The following is an 18,977-nucleotide window of genomic DNA, read 5'->3' on the forward strand; positions in this document are numbered from 1 at the left end:
ATTTATTGGGTAGCTAGAAAAACATTTTTTCTGATGGTGCGAGAGTCTAGGACCGGGTCGGGGGGGATAACCTTAAAATCAGAGCCAGGCCATTCAGGAGAGAAGTTAGGAAACACTTTTTCACACAAAGGGTGGAACCCTCTCCCACAAAAAGCAGTAGATGCTAGCTCAATTAATAATTTTTAAATCTGAGATCAATAGATTTTTGCAAGCCAAGAGTATTAAGGGATATGGAGCCAAGGTGGGTAAATGGAGTTAGGATACAAATCAGTCATGATCTCACTGAATGGTGGAACAGGCTCCAGGGGCTGAATGGCGGAACAGGCTCCAGGGGCTGAATGTCTTACTCCTGCTCCTATGTTAATAGTTTAAATCTAAAATAAGGCATGATGTTGTGATGCTCTACTATTTATTGAAGACAGAAGAGAAATTTTATGGAGCATAGGGTAATTCCAATTGCTGAAATAATTGATGTGAAGGTTGTTTTGTTCATTAGCCTGGGTATGTTACTGAATGCTGACCGAGTTACCAAGGGTTAAGATACACTCAAAAGCATAATTAGTTCTTCCAGGTGAGAACCATCTAAGGTACAGGAGCCACAAAAAGTAGAAGAGACCTAAAAATACAACAAGGAAAACCTGTCCTGATTTGTAAGTAGGAGAAACAGGTTATCTGGTCATGAATCAACTGTACTTCCACAAAAGCCCGCTGACCACTTTGTCAGGGTCAGATATTCTGATGAAAGTGGGGAGAAAGCATCCGAAATAGGGATAACATGATAAAAAAAATGTCCATCTGGAGAATGTTGAGAGACTGAGAAGGATGATCAGCTGAATGTGACCTGACCTCGAAGAACTTAAAGTCCAATGTGGACTGTTTGACGGGAACGGCTTCTCTGATGCCTCAGAGGGGCTCGGGGAGGAAATGTGCATCCACAAGTATCTTTGTATAACCTGGGGGGTCGTTTAATCTATTATTGCATGTTACAATTAAGCCGTCTGATTTTAGGATTAAACGTTATCCAATCGGATATTTATTCCCTGAAAAATGAATTAAAAAATAAAACCTGGAATGATGACGTATGGCAAATCTGGGGTGACACACACACTGCCGCTTTCCTTGTTTGGCACAATGAGTACTTCATCTCTGTATTAGCAGACAGCATTGACATACAATGCAGCAATCGCCTGCATGATGTACAGATGGCTGATCGAAGTTCTATATAGGAGATGGAGAATATAGGATGCACATCAACTCCTATTAATGTTAAACTTGGTGAGGATAGTTAGAAGCATTTATTGAAGTGTTAGATTTGTTCTTTTCAAGACCTTTTTGCTGTTTAAACTTGGAGCTTCTGATTACAGATATTTTGACTTTTTTTCTTTACTTGAAAAGGCACTTATTTGTCCACAGCTGTTTAACCTGTTTTTTTTTAAAAACATGAATTCCGAAAAAAGTCAGAAGGCCTTCTTAAAAGGGAAGTGGAGGTGAGTCTGAAAATACAGGAGTACATAATCTATGCAAAGTAAAAAAGTTAGCGTTTTGTACCCACATTAATTTACTTCATCTCATTTTTGATTGGATTGCAGCAACAATGGGCACCCACTCAAATCTCTCTTTCAAGGTTGAAGGCTGCAGAAACTAAGCTGTGCACATCTGCTGAACATGGCCAAAAAAATCCAACCCTAGTGTCAGTGTGTTACTGGGCCATTAAATCACATAGCTCACCATCAAGCTGGATCACATATACAGACCCTGAGAAATCCAACAAAAGCACATTTCTAGTGTTTCTGTTAGAAGCACCTTATTGGTATATCCCACTAAAGTGGCATCAGATAGAATCACCCACCTGAAGAATATCGATCAAGGCACTGGCATGTGGTGCAGTCTGAAGAAAATACTGTTACTATGAGGATGAATCAGAAGACATTCCTCGTCTATTGCCATCAACTGACCATATCAACACCAATATCACACCAGCGCAGCACATGTAAACTTACACAGTCAAAGAGACAAAAACACAAAAGGGCCAGCAATCCACATGGAACTCTCTTTTCATCACCCCAGTAACAATATAAACAAGCTGCCAGGCTTATGCCCATACCATTCATTGCCTGTTTTACATTATGTTCCAAATTGTACCACATTTACATAAAATTTTTAACACGACATGACTGCAATATGTAACCTATCTTGACATATGACCATAAAGCAGCAGACATTTTTTTTATATATAAACTGTGTAGATAGGTATTCAGATTAAAAAATATACATTAGTGTTGCAAACATACAAAACTATTTACAAATCAAACATGGATTCAATGCTCAAAAGACAATTAAAGTTAAGTTCTACTATGGTAACTACCTATTCTACAGATCACATTTGTGCTTTTACGCTTAATGTTTGGCAGAGATTAGAAAAACATGCTAGTTGCTAACCCACTGATAAAAATGATAAAAGTTGTGAAGTGGAAATATTCCAAAGGATCCCTGTGGCCACATATTCATTAGAGTGTGTAAAATTAACTCCTCCTTTATTTGAAGGAACATGCTCAAATCAACACAGATGACAAACTAGATTTTCAGCTTCCACGAGTTCTGAATTCGTCAAGTAGTCAGATCACACAATACCACAAAAACGTGGATGCTCTACCCAAATGTGAACTGGTCACTCAGATCCAAACATCTGTTGTAATCCTGTTGTGCTGCAAACTGAAGGCGAATCTGTTGGAGACGTAGGAACCAAAAAGTACTTTGATTTATTTACTTTTGAGTGCTCTCTAGGCTTCAAGCCTTTTTGGAGTTCCATGTAAATAGTTTATGTGATGAAAGACCCTGGTTTGTTCTGGTGTCCCAAATCTAAAATCAGCTGGTGCTGCTGAGCATTCTGGTTGCATAAAATTTTTATGGCCTTCGAGACAAAAAGGATACCACACTGAAACCGAAATGTTACTCATTTCTGATTTTGAAGAGGCTAATCTACAGAACCCGATATATTAAAAGAAGGTACCACTTATTTATAGATTCCTTACTAAGTATTTTTTAAAAAAGACCACTTCACAGTTGCAAACTCATACAACAGTGCCTCTTCTGGTTTAGAAATATTGTTATTGGTGTAAAACTTGTGCCGCTAGTACCTTCAACACTGTAGACTTGTTAATTTAGGTTATTTTTAATGCTTTTATTGTTCTAGCCCATTAAAATTCATTTAGAAAATTGCAACAAATGTCAAAAATTTAAAAATTCATACCGTACCTCAAGGCAAGAAAGCTTCCATTTAAGCAGCCTGCTGATGAGAACAACGTATCTACTTCACTAAAGAAAGATAACAGACCCTGTATTAGACAAATTATTTGACAAGTGTTCTGATTTATTCATACCTATCTTCGGTATGGTCTTTCTCTGTTCTTCAGCTGAACTTTAGCTTCCACATACAGTAGTATATTGCCTGTTATCTAATGGGATAAAATTGCTAGGGAACATTTCAGAGCATGTCAAGTAGTCTCTTCATTTTGTAGTCAAATGTCCTTCACTCTCCCTTTGTTGCAAAAATACTGCCTCACTCACTGGCCTGGAAGAAACATGCTACGACCCAAAATACAATGAATGCACAGGACCTTCAAGAATTAGTATGAAAGAAGTCAATCTCTTGTGAATGTTCCATAGCAAATATTACCGAACAACATACCTGGAATTAAGAATAATTAGTCATTCCTGCAACTTCTACATACAGTAGGGACATGCTAAAGTAGTGTAGAATTTTGGAGATGGCCCTCTAAGGACCTATTTTACAGCTATTTTTCAGTGTTGCCACACCGTAATATGTATAAACATGAGCTACAAAATTAAGACAAAAATATTAAAGCACAAATACTGCTCTGGATTGCTATCTAATGAATACCCACTAAAAACTGCTCTCACTGGCCACTGTATGGACAAAATAATCTTGGATTTTCTCTGGTAAATTAGGGTGGACTAGGAAAAAAAAAACACTCCTAGTCAGATCTGTCTAGTAATGGTTCCTGAAGTGCACTAACAACAGCCTAGATTAACAAAAACTTTGTCCTGTCCAGTAAAACATTAATCCCCATGCACAGAGAATACAATACTTCCTTTCAGTGAAGTATAGAATTTCTTACAATAATCTGAGATTAATCAGAACTAATTTTAGATAGGAATGAAGGATTCAGCCTGATGATGCCATTAGTTGACATACATACAAGACCCCAATAATCGATCGCTAAGCCTTGAGCAGAATACTGGAAGTGCACAGGAACACGCAGGGTTAAGCACCTTTGATTCAGGTCATTGAGGACTAAATAAAGATTCCAGGAAGCAGCATTCCAAAGAATAGGAACAAAGCTTTTCAAGCCCCTTTCAGGAATCGAAACATCTTGAGTGTTAGCCTACTGCCCCACCCACAATAAGGTGATATGCTGAAAGAAATGGCAAAAAAATCCTTTACAAAGCAGAGAATCCACTATGTAGCAAGTCTTACTGACAAAAGTCCCGTCTGCCCATAAAAGATTGCATGGCACTGTTTGAAGAGCAGCAGGCCATTCTCCCGGTGCCCAGCTAACATTTATCCCTCAACTACCAACCAAAAAAACCCAGAATAACAGATCATTTATATCATTGCCATTTCTGGGAACTTGCTGTGTGCAAATTAGCTGCTGTGCTTGCTTACGTAAGCCTCAATTGTGGCTACACTTCAAATGTAAACTTGTAAAGATGGATTCTACCCCCGCTGAGATGAGCCACTTCATTCTGTTTGCCTGCAAGGCGGCTGACCCTAGAGGATCGTAATGAATACAACGTACAATGGTACAGAGTATTCAAGAAAGATAAAGTAGACAGGAAAGGATGTAGTCTGTCACGCTGCTGACTTGTGTGTGTAAATGTTGATTTCGTGGAAGTTGGAAAATTATATAATTAACTACTCTGGTTAGGCATCTTTAACATGAAAATAGTAAAGCTAACACTAGGAGTATGCTATCAGCAGAATAAGGAAGAGAGTGGCTTGTTCTACGAAGAAATAAAAAGGGTATAGAATCATAAAAAGGGTATGTCAAAATAGTGTGGTTATTTTAATAAGGAACTTCAATTAACCAAAAGAAACTGAAAATACCAAGTGGTTCAGAGTTTGAGTTGGTAAAGTTCACAATCTCATGCATCAAGGAAGCCACAAGAAGCAGTGTACATCTTGACTTGATAATGGCAAGTAACCCAAATAAGATACAGGAAATGGAAATCATGGCACCTTTGAGAGATAGCAACCACAGAATGATCACGTTTAATGTGATTTAGGATTCAGAAATTCCAAGGATTGAGAGTCAAGTGCACAATCTTAAAAAGGCTTACTTCAAGGGAATGAGGGGACGGGTTTCAGAAAATGATTATGGGCATAATTGTTCAATAATACTTCTGAAAATACAAGAACATCTTTAAAGACATAACCCTGAGTATGCAGGATAAATACATACCAAGTATTGGCAAACAGAAGCACAAACTAAACAAGCATGACCCTGAGTAGATTAACAAGTTGACCAGAAGCTAGATAAACACATGGAGAAAAAAAATAGGATATGCTGATAGGGTTAAATGAACAGGGGCGGGAGGAAGCTCGTGTGGAGCATAAACACCGGCATAGTCCTGTTGGGCCGAATGGCCTGTTTCTGTGCTGTACATTCTATGTAAAAATGAGGATAAAAAAACCTCTACAAATCTTGTAGGAAGATGACGGGTTCACTGGATGAATACAAGAACACGCATGTTAATAGGTTGGCCAAAGGGGCAGAGACCTAGAAAAATGCAAAGCAGCAAACACAAAACATAACAGTAAGAAAATATTTCATACTAGGACAGTAAGAGGGCACTCAGAAGAAATGAGAATCCTAAAGGGTCCTTATGAGGCTGAAATTGATGAACATGAAATAGTTGATGCATATTAAATTATTTGCTCTAAGTATTCACTAGGGAGGACATAAGCAATTTGCCCTCCCTAAATAGTAATAATCCAAGTAGAGTTAAATGTAATAAACAGTGAGGAGGGTAGTAGCAGACTTCAGGTGGACATAGACAGATTGGTGAAATAGGCAGACACATGGCAGATGAAATTTAATGCAGAATAGTGTGAAGTGTTGCATTTGGGAAGGAAGAATGGTGAGATAATATAAATTAAATGGTGCTATTTTAAAGGGGGTGCAAGATCAGAGCAGGTTCACATACACAAATCTTTGACGGTGACAGAACAAGTTGATAAGGCTGTTAAAAAAGCATACAGGATCCATGGCTTTATAAGTAGAGGCATAGGTACAAAAGCAAGGGAGTAATGCTAAATCTTTATAAATTGCTAGTTAGACCTCAGCTGGACTATTGTGTCTAATTCTGGGCACCACACTTTGGGAAGGATGTCAAGGCCTTAGAGAGGGTGCAGAAGAGATTTACTAGAATGGTACCATGGATGAGGGACTTCAGTTGTGTGGAGAGACTGGAGAAGCTGGGGTTGTTCTCCGAAGAACGGAGAAGGTTAAGGGGAGATTTAATAGAAACATTCAAAATTATGATGGGTTTTGATTGAGTAAATAAGGAGGAACTGTTTCCAGTGGCAGGAGGGTCAGTAACCAATGGTGATTGGCAAAAGAACCAGAGGGGAGATGGAGAATTTTTTTCCACAGCAAGTTTGTTATGATCTGGAATACACTGCCTGAAAGGGTGGTGGAAGTGGATTCAATTATAACTTTCAAAAGGGAATGGGAAGTATACTTGAAAAGGAGAAATTTGCAGGCTTTTGGGAAAGTGAAGGGGAGTGGGACTATTTGGATAGCTCTTTCAAAGAGCCGGCACAGGCACAATGGGCTGAATGGCCTCCTTCTATGCTGTATGATTCTATGATAAGTACTCCATGTATGGTGATGAAATAGCTTAAGATAAAGTTGAGAGTGATCTAGTGGTTTTTAGTAGACTAGACATTCAACACGTCCAAACAACGCAGAGGAGCAATCAACAAAACAAACAGAATGCTGAAATATATAGACAAAACAGTACAGTGCATCAGAAGAAGTCGTGCTTGAACCGTCGAGCCCTCTGATCAGAGTGAATCTCGATTACTGGGTCCAGCTCTGGTCACTGAGATACAAGGGAGACATTCAAGCTCTGGAGGCATTTCAGAGAAGATCCACGAAGCTCGATACAAAAATTGAAAAGGAGAGAATAGTCAAACATCAAAAGGTACTTGACTGGGGAAAAGAAAAAGCTCAGCAAGATACAAAGGGAACTAGCTCAAAATTAGCAGATAGGGCACAAACAGTGGGAAACTTTCAAACAGACTGGACATATTTTTTTACAAGTAGCAAAGATGGTGCAGCAAAAATTGTTCCTTATATGAGCAGAGACTTAAAGAGCACATGATCTGTTCAATGAATCCTACATTCAAACTGCATTACATCATAACTATCTATACCATAATCAATATGCCATTCTAATACTTTTATTCCTACAAAAAAATGACACACTTAAAATACACAGAACATTTAAAGATGAATAGTGAAAACTAGGTTACAGTTCACGAGCTCTAAGGGCAGTGGACGAAGTCCTCCCACTCCTACAACTCAAATTGCATGGGCCTGCCAAGAATAAGGGAAATGGCTGCTGTGTGACCAATAGAGCATTACTTACTTAGTTGTCTCTGAAGGAATCCTTCCAGGAGAATAACTCATCCACTTCTGGATGACTGCATCATTTAATGTGAGTATGTGTTTTGATGGATTAGGAAATCTGAAGTCATCTGGTGGCATGGAATTCTTGAAAGGAAAAGCAAAATATTCTGTAGAAAAAAAATACTTGGACAAGGTACCGCAGAAATAGTTCTGCAAAAATTTGATATCGCAGCTGCTCCTAAAACTCTGCGTCTCCAACTGGTGGAATTAGCATTTGAACAAACAGAATTTTTAGCACTAGTGAAGGCCAATTTTACCAATGCTAAATTTAGCTGAGGGGGTGATTTTACATAGTCCAATTTTCTTGCTTTCTTCCCATCCTATAATCATGTAATTATCCAGTACCTTTCTCAATGCTATAATCTATTTGGTATCAGTCACTTGTGACAAAGCATTCCACATTCCAATAACCCAGAAAAAGTTTCGAACTTCCCCCCTTCATGTACTAGTGTTTTATCAAGATCATGTTTCCTCAACTTGGAATTAACTACTAATGGAAATAATGACCCCGATATTTACGGGGAGGGAGCGGGGGAGTGCGATAGTGTGGGGAAAACCCATTAAGGCCGGGATGCAGAGGTCCTGCTGAATTTAACGGCAGGGCCTCATTATAATTTTTTTCTTAATTTCCTGCTCAGCAGCAGGCCAAATTGGTAGGCTGGCCTGCTGCCGGGTGGGAAAACCAGCGGCTGGAGGCTGCAACCAGGGACCCTTGGGGATGGTCGATCGGGAGGGAAAGAGAGCGAGAGATCAAGGGACAGGTCAGCCACAATCGTGGCATGGCCGGGGGTGAGGAGTGCATGATTGGCCGGCTGCAATCGTGACATGCAGAGACAGCCAATGGGGCTTGATATAAATACCATTTATCTGCCCTTTTTTCTTAGCTTTTTATGGCTTCCTGTAGTTTCCTCCATTCTTCCTGGAATTCTGCTATTCTTCTCAGTTTGATATCAGCAAATTGCCTGATTATTAATTAATTGCCTGTGGCATTGCACATGTGGAGTCAAGACCAATAGCCTTCAGATGAAGCAGGGTAAGAGGGTGGGGAAAGGAGGAATAATTGAAACAGTGCATATGTGTATATTAAAAAAGGACACATTTTGAAGTCAGATATTCTGTCCTTATTTTTGATTAATATTTTGATTTTACATCATATTCCCTCTGTAGATGCCCCCAATCCACTTCTGTGCTCTTAGCACATGATGGGAGTGCAAAGAATGTGCACTTCCAGACCATTATTTTCTGTCCATTAATGTTAAGAAATAGAAAATGTATCCTTCAATGCTGTAAAACAGGAAAGCAAGGATAGGTACTGCTGAGGATGGGGAAAGCAGTGGGGGAGTACTGGTCACAGTTGCCGCTGGTTGCACTATGCCGAACCCAGCTTCCCGGCAGAGGCTAGAGATAGGAAAATGACTCAATGAATTTCAAAAATGAATGATCACAGAATTTCATTAAGAACTGCTTCAAATATAAAATATTTAGCTTTACCTGCAGATAGCAATAATGCACAAAACTTTGGTCACCTCCAGAGAAAATTATTTGAACACAAAAATGGTTTTTGGCATCTGCAATAATGAAAAAAAATTACAAAGTTATCAGAATGTAACATTTACTATAAAATCTGGTTTAAGTCAAATGTATTTCCGTCCTCTAAATGGAAGGGATTAGTTTATTCAGGAGCACAGCAAATCATAGAACAGATTTACCATTATTGAAATCATTTACAGTCCTTTTTGTCAAACTTTGAAGTAATACAAATATATTAATGTTAAAACAATTGAGTCAAGTATCTGAACAGAGCTATATTTCCTGCAGTAACAAGCACAACTGGATCTTAAAAGTTCTGTTGGGTCAATAAGATGGAATTATTTTCCAACAGTGGAAATTTTAATTGCAAGTCATTGCTTAAAAAGTATGAAAGTTTAATACTTTTCTACATTTACACCTAGCTTGGAGTTGGTCTGCTGCAGCTATTGAGAAAGTGAACATTAACTGAAAGTCAATCACGTTAGAATCAGAGATAAGTAGAAGAAATTTAAAAAATTATAACTCAGAATACAGTTATGATGAACTGAGAAGGGTGTTTCAAAAATGTGGCAGAAATAAAGTGTCATATTTATAGGAAGTGCACATAGAAGTTTTTATATAAAAGTGTACATATACTGACACCTACTGTCAACTGGAGAATACTGTCCATGAGGAATCCATGCTCCTCTCACTGTGCAGGGACTTTTTCTGTTATTTGTAGACCCAGTTCCGAGTTGACCATTTCCTCCAAGGCCAAATGAATACACCTTTCCAGATGATGGAACAAATGCTAGTGTGTGTTGCCTTTTTAAAAAAAAAGACAATTTTAAAGTCAATTCTTTTTTATTTATAGACCACACAATAAAATTACAGATCTTTATCAGGGCCACTGATTAACAAGAATTGAATAGGTCAATTTTCACTTTTGTTATGCAGGACTCCAGGATTTTTAACCAATGTTCTGGGCAAGACCTCCCTCAAGTTTTACCAGTGCTCTAAACAAAATGTTCATTTCAAAAACGCATTGTATTGTAAGGCTCCTTAAACACTGGGGGGGCAATTTTCACCTTCACTGCCTGGGCAGTAATCACAAAGGGATGAAATCAAGTGGGTTCCACAACGGGCAGGTATTCTCGTGGTAGCTAGTAGTTCCATCCCCTCATAATATGCACCAAGTACAATTTAAGAAGTGAAAGTTAGAATATGCCAGTGCTGAGTAAACTATAACGGGGAGGTAGGCAGAATAATTTTATAAATGAATAGATAAACAGAATAATTAGACTCAGAAAACCTTTACCATGAATTAAAGTAAGCAGCTTCAGATGAAGAGCTAAAACTACCATGATGATCCAAACATGCTATAAGTTCGATGATTCTATCATAACTATGAGCGGCAAGTAAACTATGCTCATGGCTGCAGGCACAAAATATGGCAAGTAGGTGAGATATCTGGAAAATTCTGGCACAAAACTGAAATTGTAGGCCCACCCAGCACATCTGCAATTCCAGTTCTGACGTAAGGTCATCGACCTGAAACATCTATTTCTCTCTCCACAGATGCTACCTGACCTGCTGAGTATTTCCAGCGTTTTCTGTTTTTATTTCTGCAATTCCATCCATTTTTCTGTTGAAAACCAAAAGCCAGTGGTCTTGCTTATGAACATTTTCAACTGCTGTTTTTCTGACTAGGCAGGAAAAAAAACCTGACAGACCCAGAAACAAGAGTGCAGGAGCAAGGTTAAAAAAAGTTAAACATTACGGTACAGAATGAGGCAATGTAAGCATCTGCAAGTACCATATAATCTGAAATGTTCCAGCATATAAACTGAATTAAATTTAAAAAGTTAAGCAACATGTTAACAAACCAAATGAAGCTCTACTTATTTTGCTTTCTCAACATACTAACCTTCCACAAGCAATCTGTGTGATTGCATATCCCATCAATTCAAAGACTTTTCTTGGATTTATTTCATGGTTTGTGCTGTTATGCCCCAATTGGCCATAGCCTCCAGCACCAAATGTAAACACTCCACCTTCCTGGAAAAAAATAAAATTTTGAATTGCGACACTACTTAGGTAGTAGTAAGCAACTATTTAAACATTTCCATTGTACTACTGGCACTTTTGTAACCAAGCATGAAAAATGCTAACAGGTAAGAGTGGGGGGGAAGCAGGGCAAAAAATGCTATAAACATTATTGTGCAGAACAATGCAAAGTATCCTGGCATATGTGATTCCAGTCCCGCATCATCATGGTTGACTCTTAACTGCCCTACCAAGTCATTGTTGTATCAAATTGCTGTGGCTCAAGAAGACAACCCACCCCCAGTTTCTCAGGGCAACTAGGGATGGGAAATAAATCTTTCAATTTAGTATACTGTACCGCTGCACACAATGCAGTCTCTTCTACATTGGAGAGACCAAATGCAGACTGGGTGATCGCTTTGCTGAACACCTCCGCTCAGTCTGCAAGCGTGACCCTGACCTGCTGGTCGCTTGCTATTTTAATTCCCCGTCCCATTCCTCCTCTGACCTCGGCCTCTCACACTGTTCCAGCGAAGCTCAACATAAGCTCAAGGAACAGCACCTTATCTTTCGTTTAAGCACTTTACAATTTTCCAGACTCAACATTGATTTCAATAACTTCAGATCATAACCACTGCTTCCATTTTTTCAGTCAGCTAGTGCTGGTAATGGTTCTGCTGTTGCCATTTACAGCTACTCCTGATCAATCTTTTGTTTCTTAACTTGTCCCATTACTACCCTCCTTGCCCTGCACCATCATCCCTTTTGTCATTTAATCACTTGTGCTCTCCACCCTATCACAGACCTTCCCTTTTGTTCTTTCCTCCACCGCCCCCCCCCCACCTTTCCCTGGCTCTGTACTTGCTGAAACTCTCAACATCTTCCAGTTCTGATGAAAGGTCTTCGACCTGAAACGTTAACTCTGTTTCTTTCTCCACAGATGCTGCCTGACTTGCTGAGCTTCTCCAGCATTTTCTGTTCTTATTTCAGATTTCCAGCATCCGCAGTATTTTGCTTTTGATGGGAAATAAATGCCAGCCTTGTCCACATCCTGAGAACGAATTACAAAAGCACATGGCTTTCTCAATTTTTCCAGCTTTTTGTTTTGTGTGAACCTCTCCCTGTCTTTTCATCTCACCTATTTGCACTTTTTTTAATCTCTCCTGCACCTTACTGATTGCATAATTCAACAGTTATCAATTAACAATCTACAGGTCATTCAACCCATTAACTCACTATGATTGATCTATGTGTTAGTTTCCCTCCCTCTCCTTATCTTTTTTACCCACCCGTACTAAAATGTCTGCCTGTCTTACTGTCCTCAGTTTTGATGACGGGTACACACCTGAAATGTCAAAACCTTTCTTCGCTTTACAGATGCTGACTGACATGCTCTGAATTTCTAGCATTTTCTATTTTCATTTCAAATTTCCAGAATCTGTAGTGTTTTGCTTTTATTTATGATTGTTTTATTTCAATGGACTTTATTGATACCATATTAATACACACACCCAATTCTGTTATAACCCCTCTCAAGAGATTGGAGATTCACTCAGCACAATTACCGCTGCAAGGAGAGCTTGGAGCTCTCTCAGGACTGTACACAGTACTCTAAGTGTGGTCTAACTAAGGTTCTATACAAGTCTTACATAACTTCTCTGCTTTTCAATTCTAGCCCTCTAGAAATGAACCTCAGTGATTGGTTTGCCTTTTTTATGGCCTTATTAACCTGCGTCATTACTTTGTGATTTATGTATCTACATAGAATTACTGTGTGTACAGCACAGAAACAGGCCATTTGGCCCAACAGGTCTATTCCAGTGTTTATGCTCCACACAAATCTCTTCCCATCCCTCTTCATCCAAATCATAGAACCATAGAAAAAAATACAGCACAGGAGGCCATTCGGCCCATCGTGTCCGTACCAACATAACCTTCTATTCCTTTCTCCCTCATGTAGCATCTGTACCTCTAGATCCCTTTGCTCCTCTATCCCATTTAGACTATTATTCAAGCAGTATGTGGGCTCCTTATTCGTCCTTCCAAAATTTAACATTTATCTACATTGAATATATTTGCCAATTACACGCCCATTCTGCAAGTTTATTAATGTCTTCTTGTATTTTGTCGCAGTCTTCCTCAGTACTAATTATACCCCCCAATTTGGTGTTGTCTGCAAATTTTGAAATTGTACTTCCAATACCAAGTCCAAGTTATAAATTGTGAATAGTGGTCCCAGCACCAATCCCTGTGGAACACCATTTTCCACATTTTGCCAGTCTGAGTAGCTTTTCTTAACTCCTACTCTGTTTTCTGTTTTGTAGCCAGCTTGCTATCCATTCTGCTACTTGTCCCTTGACTCCATATGCTCTGACCTTAGTCATGAGTCTACTATGCGGTACCTTATCGAAGGCCTTTGGAAAATCCAAATGTATTACACCTACTGCATTACCCATGTCTACTCTGTTACTTCTTCAAAAGAATTTAATAAGGTTGGTCAAGCATGACTTTCCCTTCTGAAATCCCTGACTATTATATTTTCGGTTTCTAGATGTTTTTCTATTGCATCTTTATGTCCTCAGTTTTGATAGTCATCAAAACTGAGGACATAAAGATTCCTTTATTTTTCCTACCACTGATATTAAGCTTACTGGTTCCCTGGACTTGTTCTGTCTCCCTTCTCAAATATAGGTCTAACATTGCTCTCCGCCATTCCTCTGGCACTATTCCCTTTTTCTAGTGAATTTTTATATACATGTAATAGTGCCTCTGCTATCTCTTCCCAAACTTTTTAATATGCGTGGGTGCAATTCATCCAGAGTCTTATCTTCTACAAGTTTGATTAATTTATTATCTCCCCCCTTTCTACCTTAAATGTCTATCTCTTCTTCTAATGTCATGTCCACTTTGTTAGTCTCCCTGGTAAATACTGAAACAAAATAATTGTTTAATATTTCTGCCATTTCACTGTCATTGGCTGTAAGTTTATCTTGTGTATCCATTAGTGGCCCTATCCCTATCTGATTTTTCTTGTTATTTGTGTCTGTAGAATACACTACTATTTCTTTTCATATTCCTTGATAATGTAATTTTGTAGCTCCTCTCTGCCTTCCTAATTTTTTTTTTGACTTTTCTTAACCTCTTCATATTCCCTTTTGTCATCCTCTCCTTTATTGTCTATGTAATTATTGTATGCCTTTCTCTTTAATTTCAATTTTGATCTCATGTCTTTATTCATCCATGGTGTTTCATTACTGGCTAATTTATCCTTTTTTTTTAGCAGAATATATTTCTCTTGGACTCTGTTGAGCTCCGTTTTAAATATTTCCCAATGCTGTTCCAGCTCTCTGCCAATATTATTTTCCCTGACTCCATTCTTATTCCCATAAAATCATCTTTTTCCAATCTATTATTTTGGTCTTTGTCATACTTAAGTCCCTCTCAATCTTTATCTTAAAATGTTGTGATCGCTATTGCCTAGATGTTTCCCAACACTTAATTCTCTTATCTGCTCCAGTTCATTTCCCATTACTAGATCCAGCAGTGATTCCTCAATTGTTGGGCTTCTTACATACTGGGTAACAAAGGTGTCTTCTACAAGTCGTTAAAAATCCATTCACTTTTCCCCTTTACCTACCTCTACTTGCCAGTTTATTTGGGGGTAGTTGAAATCTCCCATGATTATTATTCATAAAGGAGGCCATTCGGCCCGTCGAGTCCTTGCCGGCTCTCTGCAAGATCAATCCAGCTAGTCCCACTCCCCTGCCCTTTCCCTGTAGCCCTGCAAATTTTTTCCCTTCAAGTACTTATCCAGTTCCCTTTCGAAAGCCACGAATGAATCTGCCTTCACTGCCCCCTCAGGCAGTGCATTCCAGATTTTAGCCGCTCGCTGTATAAAAAAGTTTTCCCTCATGTCGCCTTTGGTTCTTTTGCCAATCACCTTAAAGCTATGTCCTCTGGTTCTTGACCCTTCTGCCAATGGGAACAGTTTCTTTATCTGCACTATCTAGACTCATGATTTTAAATACCTCTATCAAATCTCCTCTCAACCTTCTCTGCTCAAGTAGAACAACCCCAGCTTCTCCAGTCTATCCATTCGTCTTATTCTATGTCTTTTACTCATTTCATTGATTTGCCTACATATTTCTTCCTCCACCTCCTTTTCACCATTAGGTGGTCTGTACAATACCCCTATTAGCGTGATGGATCCCTTATCTTTTATCTCAATCCATAGGGACGCTGTTTCTATCTTTGTTAGTTATGGCCCATTTTTCTACTGCCATTACGTCATCTCTAATTAGTACAGCTACTCCACACCCCTTCTTCCTTCCCTATCCTTTCTAAATATGTTAAAACCTGCAATATTTAATTGCCAGTCCTGTTCTTTATGTAGCCATGTTTCAGTTATACCTACCAGATCTGGTTCCTCACTACGAATTATTGTCTCCAGTTCCCCTTTTTTATTGTACGTTGCTGCACAAGCAAATTAATTTGATTTGATTAGTTGCACCTCTCACTTCATTTTTAAACAGTTTTTATACTTCTATTCTATAACGGTATTTGTTCCCTGACTATTTGTGTTATTCTTATTCCTTACCTTGGTCTGACCTTTATTCTCATTATTTATTTCTTTTATCTTCAGGCTTATGTTATTTCTATCAGATCCCTCCCCTTTCCACTCCCGTCTTACTTTTTAAACCCTTACCCCGCTGCCCTATTTATCCTTTCCACCCGGACTCTGGTCCTATTCTGATTCAGGTGGAGCCAGTCCCAACAGTACAGCTCCTTCCTGTCCCAGTACTGATGCCACTGTCCCACGAAATGGAACTCCTCCTTCCCATAGCACCCTGTGAGCCAAGCTTTCACCTTCCTGATCCGCTTATCTCTATGCCAATTAGCACATGGATTGGGTGGTAGTCCTAAGATTACCACCTGTGAGGTCCTGCTTATTAATTTAGTTCCTAACTTCTGATACTCCCTTAGCAGGACCTCCTCCTAGTTATTTCTTGTGTCACTGGTCCTGACATAGGCCATGACAACTGGACCTTCCCCCTCCCTTTCCAAGTTCTTCGAGTTGCTCCGAGATGTCCTTTACCCTTCCACCAGGTAGGCAACACACCCTCCTGGAAACTCGGTCACGAATGCACAGGATGCTATCTATCCCCCCTAATTATAGAATTCCCTATGACTACAACATTTCTATTCTGATCCTCCCCACCCTTGGACTGCCTCCTGCTCCACGGTGCCATGGTTAGCATTCTGACAATCTTCCATGCAGCCCTCATCCTTATCCTCACAGGTATCAAGTACATCGTACCTGTTGGATAGGACTAGTCTCTGCAGGATCACCTTCTCTATCTCCCTTGGTCCCCCTACCTTGCTGACTGACAGTCATTCTCCCCTTCCTGCAACTATGCTTTCATCTGAGGCATGACTGTACTTGGGAGCAAGCTATCCAGAAATTCCTCCCCCTCCCTTATGTGTCGGAGTTGCACTTGAGCTGTGAGATGGGGTGTCTCAAGGCAGAGACATTTCCTGCAGATGTGGCAATCCGGGACAGTCTTGCTGTCCATAAACTCCCACATACTGCAGTCCCAACACATTGCCTGTATTGCCATTTCTATTCTTTATTTGTTTATTTATAGTAGTTAGCAATACTTTATTTCGAGAACTAATAGAATCACGAGGTCTAGATTATAATAATTGTAAATTGATTTAGTTTGATTTCAAATCAGTTAACAATTAATTAATTTCTCGTAATATTAATTATTCCTTTATTTATTTACCCTTTTTTAGATAGTTATTTCTCAATCAACAATAACCAACTACAGTTAGAGAGTGTATATTAAATTAACTTAGCTTTCACGAGCTCCTCAGCTGCGTCGACTGTGACATCACTTTTTTGGAGTTTGTTTTCTCTGTTTGCTACCCCCCTGCCATGCTATTCTTAAAATTCTTGAGGCCTCACCCATGGTGCTCCCCGCTCTGCTGTGCTCTTTTTAAAATTTTTGGGGTCTCACCCATGGTGCTCAGTGCTCTCCCTTTAGTTCATAAAATGAAATCCTCTCCATTTATGGACTGAAGGAATCCTTCACACAACACTGGATACCAATAGGAGGTGTGTTAATTACCATGGCGGGCAGGGTTAGTGAGCAAAGAGACAGGAGCATCACAAGACATTATGACAGGAGAACTCTGCCCGCTCCTCTGCAGCTTATACACGAGATGTCAGTTTGTTTAACATACATCCTCCTACAAAGGGACCCTACAAAAACAAACTCCTAATACTCATTCTCTAAGGAACTGACAGCATCATTTTCACTTTTCACAGTTAAGGCTAATAGTTTGGTTTACAAATCATTCTTCTTCATTTGCAGGCATCCTTCACATACTATAAAGACTTTGGTAGCTGGGCTATGAAGCAGGAACCTTACATTCAGATAGCACAAATCACCCTGCAATCTGTTGAAGCACGAACAATCCCTTCCACTAGCACCATACAGAGCAAAAACCTGATCGCTACCTTTGTAAGAGCAGCAGTGTGATCTTCGCCACAGCATACATAGACAATCTTCTGTGTTCGTAGAGATTTCAACAGGGCAGGAGCATATCTGTCTAGGATTAAAACTTAAGTTTAGTAAGAGGCTTTGAACAGCATAGAAGAGTTCTGTTGCAGATAATTATAGGAACAGGAGTAGGCCATTCAGCCCCTCGAGCCTGTTCCGCCATTCAATTAGACCATGGCTGATCTGTATCTCAACTCCATCCACCCGCCCTGGCTCCGTAACCTTAATACCCTCGTCCAACAAAAAAAAAATCAATCAATCTCGGTTTCAAAATCTTCAATTGACCGAGCCTCAGTAGCTTTTTGGGGGAAGAGAGTTCCAGATTTTCACTACCCTTTGCGTGAAGAAGGGCTTTATGATTTCAAAAGAAAAATCAAAAAACTGATCATAATATATATTAAAAAATAAAATCTTACACACACTAAGACATAAACTACAGGCCTTTAGGTGAAGAGTAGATGGGTCTCTGCTTTTCCAAACACTTTAGCTTGATAGTTAGTGGCTCCTTTAACCCACATAGTTAAAATCCTGCTGCACTCAAATCATATCCCTGCCTACTGTGATACAAATGCTGCAAGGTCCACTGATCAGATATCTTTGAGCTGCTGGCTTGAGAGAGGAGCCAAGCCATATAATTCAAGCACACAGTTAGTTTGTTATTTGTTGGTCATGTGTCTGACTGTCAGCTACTTTTCAATTTGACTGTCAGTTAATCAAATCTACAGCCGGTAATTATTTTTACCCTGGACTAGATAAATCAGAATGTGTCTGGAACTTTCAGAGACACTAGTGCAAACCAGGTAACGTTAGTAGTTGGTAAAAATACAAGATATATAGTATATAAATGTTAATTATGAAATATAGTTTAATACAGAATTTGCAAACCATTGATTAGTTTCCTTGTAAGTCGTTAGACTACTTTTATGTCGCTAAAAAATACACATTGGCCCAGAAATTGCTTTAAAAAGGAACGGTGAGCTCAACAGCGCTCACCGTTGTTAGTGTCAAAATCGAGGAGCAAGTTCCAGCGTTCGCACACCTGCAGTCAAACGTAGAAATCTGAAACTTGCTTCTCCTGATTTGCAGGCGATATGACAGCTTCAAATTAAAGGGATATTGCCGGTTGGCATCAGCGGAA

At 39.3% G+C, this 18,977-nt stretch overlaps 1 protein-coding gene across 4 annotated transcripts in view; it reads right to left on the bottom strand.

Moving 5' to 3' along the window:
- herc4 (HECT and RLD domain containing E3 ubiquitin protein ligase 4) overlaps window positions 1-18,977 on the bottom strand; it is a 124,184-nt gene that overhangs the window by 66,780 nt on the left and 38,427 nt on the right. For all 4 annotated transcript variants that reach the window (XM_068002623.1, XM_068002624.1, XM_068002626.1 and 1 more), the window contains 6 exons: window positions 17,797-17,888; window positions 11,155-11,285; window positions 9,895-10,052; window positions 9,210-9,286; window positions 7,678-7,802; window positions 3,256-3,315 (listed from right to left, as the gene is read on the bottom strand). In XM_068002623.1, coding sequence (XP_067858724.1) covers window positions 3,256-3,315; window positions 7,678-7,802; window positions 9,210-9,286; window positions 9,895-10,052; window positions 11,155-11,285; window positions 17,797-17,888 — 643 coding nt within the window. The remainder of the gene's footprint in view (window positions 1-3,255; window positions 3,316-7,677; window positions 7,803-9,209; window positions 9,287-9,894; window positions 10,053-11,154; window positions 11,286-17,796; window positions 17,889-18,977) is intronic.

The sequence above is a fragment of the Heptranchias perlo genome, chromosome 21 (assembly GCF_035084215.1).
Source record: "Heptranchias perlo isolate sHepPer1 chromosome 21, sHepPer1.hap1, whole genome shotgun sequence".
NCBI classification, from domain to species: domain Eukaryota; kingdom Metazoa; phylum Chordata; class Chondrichthyes; order Hexanchiformes; family Hexanchidae; genus Heptranchias; species Heptranchias perlo.